This window comes from Carcharhinus amblyrhynchos, chromosome 12 (assembly GCF_965287045.1).
Source record: "Carcharhinus amblyrhynchos chromosome 12, sCarAmb.v2.hapA, whole genome shotgun sequence".
Classification (NCBI taxonomy): Eukaryota; Metazoa; Chordata; class Chondrichthyes; order Carcharhiniformes; family Carcharhinidae; genus Carcharhinus; species Carcharhinus amblyrhynchos.
In genome coordinates this window covers 89,528,614-89,541,839 of record NC_137335.1, presented here as the reverse complement: position 1 = coordinate 89,541,839, position 13,226 = coordinate 89,528,614, and the positions used below count along the sequence as shown (strand labels likewise).

At 45.4% G+C, this 13,226-nt stretch overlaps 1 protein-coding gene across 1 annotated transcript in view; it reads right to left on the bottom strand.

Annotated features, from left to right (window-relative positions):
- Positions 1-13,226, bottom strand: part of LOC145350493 (uncharacterized) — a 72,672-nt gene that overhangs the window by 27,582 nt on the left and 31,864 nt on the right. Inside the window, exon 6 of the mRNA XM_080199693.1 lies at positions 4,036-4,380. Within this exon, the coding sequence (XP_080055819.1) occupies positions 4,036-4,380 (345 nt within the window). The remainder of the gene's footprint in view (positions 1-4,035; positions 4,381-13,226) is intronic.

Here is a 13,226-nt window from a genome sequence, read left to right as displayed (position 1 = left end):
AACCAATTTGATCCCATTTTTCTAGCTGGTCTAAATCCCTCTGCAAGCTTTGAAAACCTTCCTCACTGTCCGCTACACCTCCAATCGTTGTATCATCAGCAAATTTGCTGATCCAATTTACCACATTATCATCCAGATCATTGGTATAGATGACAAACAGCAATTGACCCAGCACTGATCCCTCTGGCACACCACTAGTCACAGGTCTCCACTCAGAGAAGCAATCCTCCACTACCACTCGCTGGCTTCTTCCATTGAGCCAATGTTGAATCTAATTTACTGCCTCTCCATGTATACCTAGTGACTGAACCTTCCGAACTAACCTCCCATGCGGGACCTTGTCAAAGGCCTTACTGAAGTCCATGTAAACAACATCCACTGCCTTCCTTTCATCCACTTCCCTGGTAACCTCCTTGAAAAACTCTAATTGATTGATGAAACTTGATCTACCATGTACAAAACCATGGTGACTTTCCCTCATAAGTCCCTGTCCGTCCAAGTATTGGAACATAGAACAGACAGCATAGAAAAACTCCAGCACAAACAGGCCCTTTGGCCCACAAGTTGCGCGGAACACATCCCAGATTTGTAGATCCTATCTCTTAGTACTCCTTCCAATAATTTTCCCACTACTGATGTCAAACTCACCAGCCTATAATTTCTCGGATTACTTTTTGAGCCTTTTTTAAACAATGGAACAACATGAGCTATCCTCCAATCATCCGGCACCTCATCCGTGGACACCGACATTTTAAATATATCTGCCAGATCCCTGCAATTTCAACACTAGTCTCCTTCAAGGTCTGAGGGAATACCCTGTCCGATCCTGGGGATTTATCTACTCTGATTTGCCTCAAGACAGTAAGCACCTCCTCCCCTTTAATCTGTAGAGGTTTCATGACCTCCCTACTTGTTTCCCTTATTTCCGTAGACTCCATGCCAGTTTCCTCAGTAAATATGGATGCAAAAAACCCATTTAACATCTCCCCCATTTCTTTTGGTTCCATACAATGCTGAACACTCTGATCTTCAAGAGGACCAATTTTATCCCTTACTATCCTTTTGCTCTTAATATACTTGTAGAAGCTCTTAGGATTACCCTTCACCTTGACTGCCAAAGCACCCTTACGTTTTCTTTTAGCCCTCCTGATTTCCTTCTTAAATAGTTTCTTGCATTTTTTAAACTCCTCGAGTATCTTATTTGTTCCCTGTTGCCGATCCATGTCATACATCTCTCTCTTCTTCATCAGAGTTCCAATATCCCTCGAGAACCAAGGTTCCTTATTCTTATTCACTTTGCCTTTAATCCTGACAGGAACATACAAACTCCGCACTCTCAAAATTTCTCCTTTGAACGCCTCCCACTTACCAATCATATCCTTGCCAGAGAACAGCCTGTCTCTATTCACTCTTTTTAGATCCTTTCTCATTTCTTCAAATTTGACACATATTTGAAATCGCTGGAGGTCTGACAGAGAGATCAGGAGAAACTGCTCCCATTGTGAAAGGATTGAGAACAACAGGGAATCAAAATAATTTATCAAAGCGAAATTAAGAAAAATATTTTCACACAGCGAGTGGTTGGGATCCGGAATGCACTGTCTGAGAGTGTGGTGGAAACAGATTTATACAGGGAGTGGTTAGGATCTGGAATGTACTGTCTGAGAGTGTGTTGGAGACAGATTCACACAGCGAGTGGTTAAGATCCGAATGCACTGTCTGAGAGTGTGGTGGAGACAGGTTCACACAGTGAATGGTTAGGATCCAGAATACACTGTCTGAGAGTGTGGTGGAGACAGATTCACACAGCGAGTGGTTTGGGTCCAGGACAGATCATGAGATTTTGCAAGCCCGACTTCTTGCCTTCAAACAACCGCACAACCTCAAACAGACAAGTGTCCGCAGCAAACTACCCAGCCTTCAGGAGATCAGTGACCACGACACCACACAACCCTGCCACAGCAACCTCTGCAAGACGTGCTGGATGCTCGACATGGATGCCATCATCTCACGTGAGAACACAATCCACCAGGTACACGATATATACACTTGCAACTCAGCCAATGTTGTCTACCTGATACGCTGCAGGAAAGGATGTCCCGAGGCATGGTACATTGGGGAGACCATGCAAACACTACGACAACAAATGAATGAACATCGCTCGACAATCACCAGGCAAGACGGTTCTCTTCCTTTTCGGGAGCACTTCAGCGGTCACGGGCATTCGGCCTCAGATCTTCGTGTAAGCGTTCTCCAAGGTGGCCTTCATGACACACGAAAACACAATTTGCTGAGCAGAGTCTGATAGCCAAGTTCCACACACAGAAAAATACCATTCGTCTTAAAACCTCAGAGAAATGTCAAATAAATATTGGCATTTGTGGTGTCAATAGGTAATGTTTTATTCCCTTTAACATCTCTTAACTGTGTTCAAGTACACAAACAGGCATTGAAAAACAACAGAGAAAGAAACCTCTTGAAACTTCCGAAGGGCCTGTCATAAATAGAAGCACTTTGCTTCAAACCAAGTGAATTCAATCTAATTGACGAGCTCCATAGTCAGTTTGGAACTCAGCCAAGCATTCATAATCGGCCAATCTGATAACTCCATCAACAGTAGCATATTGAACAGGTAGCCAGACAGTTGTTTCTGGAGGTGAAATGGTCTGGCACTTGGCTCTGCTCCATCTACAGATCCCAGCCTCAATTGTCTTTCCCAGGATGTGGACATTATTGCCTCGTCTAACGTATGTTCATCATCCCTAAGACTCTCCCTATTCCTGCTACCCAGCAGTGAGCCAAACTTCAAACCTCACCCATTCCTCCTCCCAGATCGCAGCCTGCATTGCTTCCCTGCTCATTTCTCATGTCCTACATCATATTCCCAGAAACCTCTAATTCCCTGAATCCCACCCTGCTCACTGCTTTCCTCACCTTTTCCTCTCCACCCACAGTCATACCCGGCACAAAGGAAGATGGTTGGAGCTCAATCATCTCAGCTCCAGGACATCACTGCAGGAGTTCCTCAGGGTAGTGTCCTCGGCCCAACCATCTTCAGCTGCTTCATCAATCACCTTCCCTCCATCATAAGGTCAGGAGTGGGGATGTTCATTAATGATTGGACCATTCATTACTCCTCCATTACTGAAGCAGCCTGTTCCTGCACACAGCAAGACCTGGACAACATTCAGACTTGGGCTGATATGTGGAAGGTAACATTTCCCCACACAATGTGACCTTGCAGCTCTAATAACACTCAAGAAGCTTGACTCCATCCAGAACAAAGCCAATGTGTTTGATTGGGACACCACCCATCACATTAAACATTCACTCCCACCACCATGGACACACAGTGACAGCCGTGTGTACCATCTACAAGATGCACTGCAGCAACTCACCAAGGCTCCTTTAACAGAACCTTCTAAACCCATAACCTCTACCATTTCTGTGCTCTGTGACTCTACAACTTGATGACTTTGACTCTAAAAGGACAAGGGCAGCAGGCACATGGGGAACACCATCACCTGGAGGCTTCTCTCCCAGTCACTCACCATCCTGACTTGGAAATATATCACCGTTCCTTCACTGTCACTGGGTCAGAATCCTGGAATTTCCAATCCTGACAGCACTGTGGATGTACCTACACCACATGGGCTGCAACAGATCAAGAGGTTGTTTCATCACCACCTTCTGAAGGGTAACTAGGGATGGACCCTAACTAGTAATGCCCACCAAGAATGAATATAAAACAGAAACAGCTGGAGACAGCACTCTGACAAAAAGCTGAGTAAACAAAGGAGAGGGAGAAAGATTAGAAATAAACAGAAACAGAGAAAATGTCAAAGGATTGAAGACTGAGAAATCAGGAGCGATGCACAATTTTTATTCTTTGATAAAAGTGCATGAGATCACCCAGTCTATTTTGCTAATGAGTTCCCTTTACCCCAGGGGTTTGTGATATTTCTCACATACACACTTCCCACACAGTTACAAGTGGTGATGACTTCAGGAGGTTGTTATGTAAACTGGACTTACTGGTTACATTCAGCTGTGTCCCATTGCCACTGATATCTCCCCACACTGAGCAGTAATAGACGGCAGTGTCACTGGGCTGCACCATGGTGATTGTCAGAATGAAGCTGTTATTGGAGGTGTGTCTGGAAGGCTGGAATTGCTCAGTGAAGCCTGGGCCCCGGGTTATGTTATTCCCTGTATCCTGTGTTAAAACTCTCTCCCTATCTTTCCCAGGTAGCTCCCGGTACCAGTGAACATCAGTGTGTGTCACTGTGGCGTTCCTCACGGTGCACTGTAACCGTGCAGTCTGACCCTCTGTGACACGTTCCACACTCGGAGACTGGATAAGGACTGGAACATTTGCACCTTTAAAGGAAACATATCAACAACTTAAAAAATAGTGCGAAGGTTGTAAATATCCCAAATGTTTCAATGAAAAATGCATCAGCTGACATTATTTTGGGGAAATAGTAAATAAATCATCAAATGCCCTGATCTGAAAAACTCAAAGGTTTTGAGATGTCCAGCTATCCCTGGCACCTCCCTTCCCATTCCCAACTTCCCTGTCCTTTCTCCCTGATCCCCATCACTGCGGAGGTTATTTTATATTCCACCTGGAGATGTAACTTCATCAGCTGATGCAAGGTTCACCAATAAAAAGCTTCCTTGGCCTTAAACAGCCACATCTGTCTACATCTGCCTGCGCTCCAGTTTTGAATTAATGGGGAAAGGTAGAGGGGGAGCAAACAGAAGTGGCTCACACTTTTGGTGATGCCATTGGGAATAGCACACTCGACAAAATCCAGCCCTGAATCTCTGCAGGGAATCTGAATCACCGGCAACACACCCTGAGGTTTTCTGATATTTTCCTGTTGGGTAAGACTTTGAGGTGACACCCTTTATACTCACATTTTTGTTTTATATTTGTTTGTCTGTGTAAATGGTACTCATGTACCATTTGTACTCGTTAGAGTTTAGAAGAATGAGGGGAGATCTCATTGAGACGTATAAGATGATGAATGGGATGGATAGGATAGAGGTGGAGAGACTCTTCCCGCTCAAAAAAGACAGTAGGACTAGGGGGCACAGCCTCAAGATAAAGGGGAGGCGGTTTAGAACGGAGTTGAGGAGGAACTTCTTCACTCAAAGGGTGGTGAATCTCTGGAATTCTCTGCCCGTTGAAGTGGTGGAGGCTGCCTCGCTAAATATTTTTAAGAAGCGGGTTGATGGGTTCTTGATAAGAGAGGGGATTAAGGGTTATGGGGAGAGGGCGGGAAAGTGGAACTGAGCCACAACAGATCAGCCATGATCTTATTGAATGGCGGGGCAGGCTCGAAGGGCTAGATGGCCTACTCCTGCTCCTATTTCTTATGTTCTTATGTTCTTATGTAGCTGTCTGAATGTTTTTTAAAAGACAAAATTGTACCCACCTCTATTACTACTTCTGGCAGCTTGTTCCAGACTCTCACCACCCTCTATGTGAAGAAATTGTCCCCCTGGACCTTTTGTATATCTTTCACCTTGAATCTATGCCCTCTAGTTTTAGACTCCCCAACTTTGGAAAATGATATTGACTGTCTAGCTGACCTGTGCCCCTCATTATTTTATAGACCTCTATAAGATCACCTCAGCCTCGTATGCTCTCGAGAATAAAGTCCCAGTCTATCCAGCCTCTCCTTATAACTCAATCCATCAAGCCCCATTAGCATCCTAGTAAATCTTTCCTGCACTCTTTCTAGTCTAATAATATCCTTTCTGTAATATGGTGCCCGGAACTGTACACAGTACAGTACTGTACACACTTAGCTCTGTCTTTACCCAGCCCTTTGCCTCCTTTTCCTCTGCCAGACATGATGATTCCTCACTCAGTTCCCCACAAAATGCTTTCTGTTTTACTGCTCGTTTTCTTGGAGTGACTGAATTCTCTGTGAGGTTTTGTTGCATCGTTTACACTTACTCATTTGTTCAATAAAAATCCCCCAGTTGGGTTTGACCCAGATTTAACTCTATCCTGTGATTAAAATGTTCACCCAGCGTCATTAGTTTAAAAAGTGACAATGTTTTATCGTATTTCCCTGAACACCAGATGATTTTGTGGTAAAATTTGGAATAAAAGCAGAGAAAATACTCACTTGTCACATTCAGCCGGGTTCCATTTCCAAAGATACTTCCCCAAATCCCACAGATATAGACATTGGAGTCATTGAGCTGCACATCTCTGATGGTCAGAATGTAACTGTTACTGGCAACATCTCTGGAAAGCTGAAATCGCTCTGAGAATCCTTCTGACCTGTAAACTCTGCCATCTAGATTATGAGTCAGTAATATGTGATTCTTATTTTGTGAGTAGTACCAGTGTATAATAAATTTCTCCACTCTGTTATTTACGTTGCTGCTCTGCAAATTACACCAAAACTTCACCACTTCACCCTCACGCACTTTCACAACCCCAGGTGATTGGACAAGAATTGTCTTTGCCTCGTGACCTGTAAAAAGAAAATAATTGAAGATTGGAACAAATAAGAAAGAACAAAGAACAGACAGCACAGGAACAGGCCCTTCAACCCACCAAATCTGTGCTGATACCGATGCCTCTCTAATATTTTCTTGCCCCTGTGTGGTCCATATCCCTCTATTCGCTGCCTATTCATGTATCTATCCAGGTGCCTCTTGAACATTGTTATAGAATCTGCTTCCACCACCTCCTCCGACAGCTCTTTCCAGGCATTCCCCACCCTCTGCGTGGAAAACTTGCCTCTGACATCTCTTTTAAACTTTCCCCCTCTCACTCTCAATCTATGCCCCCTGAATAATTGACTCTTTGACCCTGGGGAAAGACTCTGACTATCCACTCTATCCAAGCCTGTCATAATCTCGAAAGCCTCTATCAGGTTCCCCCCTCATCCTCCGACGCTCCAATGAAAACAATCCAAGTTTGTTCAACCTTTCTTCATGCTCCATATCCCCCAAACCAGGCAACATCCTGGTAAAAGTCATCTGCACCCTTTCCAATGTCTCAACATCCTTCCGGGAGTGAGAAAGTATAAAGTCTAACCTGAAAGCAGGTTATAAAATCTGTATATTGATGAATATATAACTGTGTGTTATCCTCACTAATTTGGAGCCGAGCTAAGATAAAACCCCAAGCAAAATACTGCACCTTTTGAAAATCTGGAATCAAGGAAACAGACAATGCTGGAATACTCAGCGAATCCAGCTCCCTCGGGACACAGGGAAACAGTTACAATCAGATCAGCCATGGGTGACGGAGCAGGACCGTGGGACCAAGTGGCCGAATCCTGACCCAGATTCATGTCGCTCATAATCTTTCAAGTTGACAATCCTCCATCAGAATTGATTGACTCTTTTACATTGCACTGGACTGCCCAACAATCCCTCAGGGTGCTGGCAAACCAAACACTTACACACAGCTGGGGAAGACAGGGTTTAGTGAGAGAAAGAGCTGAAGGAGATCAGTATTAGCGTAAGAATGATTTCCAACGTTTAAACTTCACCACCTGTTGCAGTCCCAGTCTAACAGCTATGTCATTTGGGACCCTTCTGGCTCGGTCTGCAATGCTACTGTTGAGCCACTCTTAGTGATGGACATTGAAATCCCCCACCCAGAGTACATTCTGTGCCCTTGTCACCCTCAGTGCTTCCTCCAAGTAGTGTTCAACTCGGAGAAGTACTGACTCATCAGCTGAGGGGGTGATGGTACATGATAATCAGCAGGAGGTTTCCTTGCCCATGAGAACCCCCAGGGCAATTCCCTCCCAATTGTACACCACTGAGAACATGCAAACTTCACACACTTGACCCAAGCTGGGAGTTGAACCCGGGTCCCTGGCACTGTGAGGCAGCAGTACTAACCACTGTGCCACCACCTCTGCTGGGTCTGTCCCGCCAATGGGACAGGACACACCCAGGAAGGGCGATGGCAGTGTCTGGGACATCCTGTTAGTGTGACAATGCCAGGCTGCTGCTTGACAAGTTTGTGGGACCGTTTTCCCAATTTTGGCACAAGCTCCCAGATGTCACTGAGGAGCACTTGTCTTGTAGTAGTACTATAGACAGCCAGCTCTTGTTAGACTGTATCATTCTGTGGATCCCAGCTTTCTGCTCTGACCTCCATTCCTTTATACTTTCATTTCATCAGTGAACACTCTGTCCAGGTGAGCTTTGTTTCTACACACTGGGTTCAGGAACTGTCATGATGTGGAGATGCTGGCGTTGGACTGGGGTAAACACAGTAAAAAGTCTGACAACATCAGGTTTAAGTCCAACCGATTTATTTGATAGTAAACTCACGAGCTTTCGAGGATTCCCTCTTCTTTAGTTGAAACCAGGTGTTGTCAAACTTTTTACTGTGTTCAGGAACTGTGTCAGATGTTCTCTCCTCACTCTGACTCCGAGCTCAGGTGGGTTTTTAAGGTTTAGTTTTGGCTGATGAAAATAACATTCTTCCTCTTCATTCACTGAGCCTTCGCCTCATGTCGAGCTGACATTCTGTAGCAAACCCACAGAGGGAAAGTTAACCCCCCAAAAACAGTCAACTTGGCTGCGGCCCTCCATCAAACACCTAATTCCACTTTATCAACATTTGAAAGTCTCTGAATAATATGCTAACGAGGCTTCTGTCCTCAGGACCTGGCAGAGATATAAATCTGCTGCTCAGAGCCCGAGAGTTTTTAAAACTCCTTTCATAAGAACATAAGAACATAAGAAATAGGAGCAGGAGTAGGCCATCTAGCCCTTCGAGCCTGCCCCGCCATTCAATAAGATCATTGGCTGATCTGTCATGGCTCAGTTCCACATTCCCGCCCTTTCCCCATAACCCTTAATCCCCTTGCCTATCAAAAACCCATCAACCCGTGTCTTAAAAATATTTAGCGAGGCAGCCTCCACCACTTCAACGGGCAGAGAATTCCAGAGATTCATCACCCTTTGAGTGAAGAAGTTCCTCCTCAACTCCATTCTAAACCGCCCCCCCTTTATCTTGAGGCTGTGCCCCCTAGTCCTACTGTCCTTTCTGAGCAGGAAGAGTCTCTCCACCTCTATCCTATCCATCCAATTCATCATCTTATACGTCTCAATGAGATCTCCCCTCATTCTTCTAAACTCTAACAAGTACAAGCCTAGTTTATTCAGCCTCTCATCATAGCTCAACCCCCTCAACTCTGGTATCCATTAGACTTGGGCTGGTTAGCCCAGCACATCACTCGTTACCCTTGAACGGAGCATCTCACTTGATCATTTCACGGGGCAATTGAGAGTCAAACACATTGGTGTGGTTCTGGAGACACATGTAGGCCAGACCGGGTAAGGCTGGCGGATTTCCTTCTCTAAAGGGCCTTTGGTGATCCAGATGGGCTTTTCCGACAATGGTTTCATTGTCTTCAACAGATTCTTAATTCCAGACTTTTTTAAATTGAATTCAAATTCCACCATCTGCCATGGCAGGATTCGAACCCGGGTCCCCAGAGCATTAGCTGAGTTTCTGGATTAATAGTCCAGCGATAATCCCACACAGCCATTGTCTTTAAGTCACAGCTCCTCAAAACTGTTTCCAAGTAAACGTGATTGGGATTTCCACCTTTCGCACACGTTTGGCTTTGTGTCTCAGTGTTAGGACAGTGTGTCTCAGTATTGGGACAGTGTGTCTCAGTGTTGGGGCTGTGTGTCTCAGTGTTAGGACAGTGTGTCTCAGTATTGGGACAGTGTGCGTCTCAGTGTTGGGACAGTGTGTCTCAGTGTTGGGACAGTGTGTCTCAGTGTTGGGACAGTGTGTCTCAGTGTTGGGACAGTGTGCGTCTCAGTGTTGGGACAGTGTGCGTCTCAGTGTTGGGACAGTGTGTCTCAGTGTTGGGACAGTGTGTCCCAGTGTTGGGACTGCTTGTCTCAGTGTTGGGACAATGTGTCTCAGTGTTGGGACAGTGTGTGTCTCAGTGTTGGGACAGTGTGTGTCTCAGTGTTGGGACAGTGTGTCTCAGTGTTGGGACAGTGTGTCTCAGTGTTGGGACAGTGTGCGTCTCAGTGTTGGGACAGTGTGCGTCTCAGTGTTGGGACAGTGTGTCTCAGTGTTGGGATAGTGTGTCTCAGTGTTGGGACAATGTGTCTCAGTGTTGGGACAGTGTGTCTCAGTGTTGGGGCTGTGTGTCTCACTGTTGGGACTCTGTGTCTCACTGTTGGGACTCTGTGTCTCAGTGTTGGGACAGTGTGTTTCAGTGTTGGGACAGTGTGTCTCAGTGTTGGGAAATTGTGTGTCTCAGTGTTAGGACTGTGTGTCTCAGTGTAGGGACAGTGTGTCTCAGTGTTGGGACTGTGTGTCTCAGTGTAGGGACAGTGTGTCTCAGTGTTGGGACTGTGTGTCTCAGTGTTGGGACAGTGTGTCTCAATGTTGGGACAGTGTGTCTCAGTGTTGGGACAGTGTGTCTCAGTGTTGGGACAGTGTGTCTCAATGTTGGGACAGTGTGTCTCAGTGTTAGGACAGTGTGTCTCAGTGTTGGGACAGTGTGTCTCAATGTTGGGACAGTGTGTCTCAGCGTTGGGACTGTGTGTCTCAGTGTTGGGACTGTGTGTCTCAGTGTTGGGATAGTGTGTCTCAATGTTGGGACTGTGTGTCTCAGTGTTGGGACTGTGTGTCTCAGTGATGTTGACACTTCCAGCATGCCCATTATCCTGCTGTTAACTCCTGGCAGGGATGGGGAGGGCAGGGTTAGTAATCAGTGAGTTATATGAAATTGTGAAACCTGCTTCACTGGACCTCCAGGCTCACACCCAGCTCCTCCTGATATGGACCCTGCCACTGACTCTCTGAATTCTAAAGAGGAAGCAGAATGTTTGCAAAATAGTGCAATGTGGTTAATTACTGTAATTCACTCTGCTTCTGTTTTGCAAATTGCCATTACTAAAGAGTTGCTTAACAGTTCCAGACCCTGGCTGCTGAATTGTTATATTAAACAGATTAGGGAGATATCAATTGGGAAAGAGGAATCTTCAGGGAAAGAGGCAATGAGGAGAGTTTGAAAAGTTTCAAGTTGTTTCCATTGCTGACTTCTTGGGTCAGATATCAGTCACCACTGAACCCTTTGGACAGGTAAAAAGCAGAAGCATAAATGAACAATTTTGTCACGTACTGGATTAGTACGAGCAGTAACTAAGCAAGTAACTAATATTAGCAGGAACTAAGCCAAGTGTTGGAACTCTGGGATGTACTAATGATGCTGGGTTAAATAAAAGGGAACATAGCTTTAAATTAAGAGATGGTAATTATAGGACGGATGTCAGGGGTAGGTTCTTTACTCAGAGGGTAGTAAGGGCGTGGAATGCCCTGCCTGCAGTAGTTGTGGACTCGCCAACTTTAAGGGCATTCAAATGGTCTGTGGATAGGCATATGGATAACATTGGAATAGTTTAGGTTAGAGGGTCATTAGATTGGTTCCACTGGTCGGCGCAACATCAGGGGCCGAAGGGCCTGTACTGCGCTGTAATGTTCTATGTTCTATAAATAAGCCTAAAGTTTTTTATTTTATTGACAAAAGGTTAATGTCAGAGTCAGGGACGAGCAATGAATGTTCATCATCTGTCCTTGAAGCTTTCTTTGGGTGAAGTGAAATGATAATGACCACCCAAAAACTACCTTTAACAAGACAAGGCCGGTCCTGTACAGACAAATACTGACTCTCCAATTAGCTCACACACATTCAATTGCTCAGTAACTCTGTCGAAAACTAAGAATGGGTCCAAAGTTCCCACAATCAATACTAAGCTCATACATCAGTAACTTTAGTTTTTGTCACCAACCTTTCTGAGAATACGGAGCGACATTCCTTATCCCCTAGACCGAAGACTCAGGCTGGAATTCTCCGACCATTCACATCCCACCACCACTGCCAGCGGGAACAGAGAATTTGTCGTTCAGCCAAATTGCTGCTCATTGCAGCGGGACTGGAGAATCCCAGCAGCGGGACTGGAGAATCCCAGCAGCGGGACTGGAGAATCCCAGCCACGGGGCGAGATCGGAGAATCCCAGCCCCGGGCGAGGTCTGAGAATCCCAGCCGCGGGCGAGATCGGAGAATCCCAGCCACGGGTGAGGTCGGAGAATTTTGGCTGCAATTCCTGATTCTCCAGAGTTTGGAAAATCATGATGAACACATTTACAATATCCTCACCTGACTTTTTAATATTTTGACCTGGAAACCATCAGGTCCTGGAGATTTATCAATCTTAAATCCCATTTATTTACTCCACTAACATTGTTTTTACATGTTTTAAATCCAATTTGATTTTTCTAAAAGACTGCAGCATTATCACTTAACAAACCCTCATAGAGGGAAGGCACGGTAACACAGTGGTTAGCATTGCTGCCTCACAGCGCCAGGAAATCGGGTTCGAATTGTGGCTTGGGTCACTGCCTGTTCTCCCCGCGTCTGCATGAGTTTCCTCCAGGCACTCCGATTTCCTCCCACAGTCTGAACAAAGTGTCAGTTACCTTGAAAAGCAGTTGATTAGTCTCTACGGTGCAGCACTCTCTAACACATGCAGCCAACTGCGCTCGGTGTCTCAGTGTAAGGTCCGACACTGAAATTTCCCATTGAACCACGAGAAAGTCCGAAGTATCACAATGCTTAAACAGGAACGTGACCATAAAATACACATCACCCACTCAGAATCCAAAAACCAAACTCAAAACCAAAGTTAACTCTAGCTGTTTACTTACCCATTGTGACACAGAAGGCCAGGCTCAGGACTGAGAGAAATGGCTCAAACATTTTAAACCAACTTATTCTTCAAAGACTAACTTCCTGTTCTTTCACACAGAGTATGTATAAAACCGCTGGTATTGCAAATGTGACTGAATTTCATTGCAGTTCATGGGACTCAAATACAACCACAGAAAGAGGAAGAAATAACATGAGGGACGGTCCTCTGAAAAACAATTCACAAATCAGGAAACAAGTACGCTGACCCTTTTGCACCAATCACCCTTCAAAGCCTCTTCTACTGAATACAGTGGCTGGAATTGTACCATTCCATCCAACACAGAATCGGAGCGGGCGAGGGACAGACAATGGGAATGTCCGTTGACCTTGGCTGGGATTTTATGTTTCAGGATGATGGGGCTGTGAAATCCCACAGTGACTCCAACTCTGGTCAAGATCCACAGGCACTGTGTACATAAGAACATAAAAACATAAATCGGAGCAGG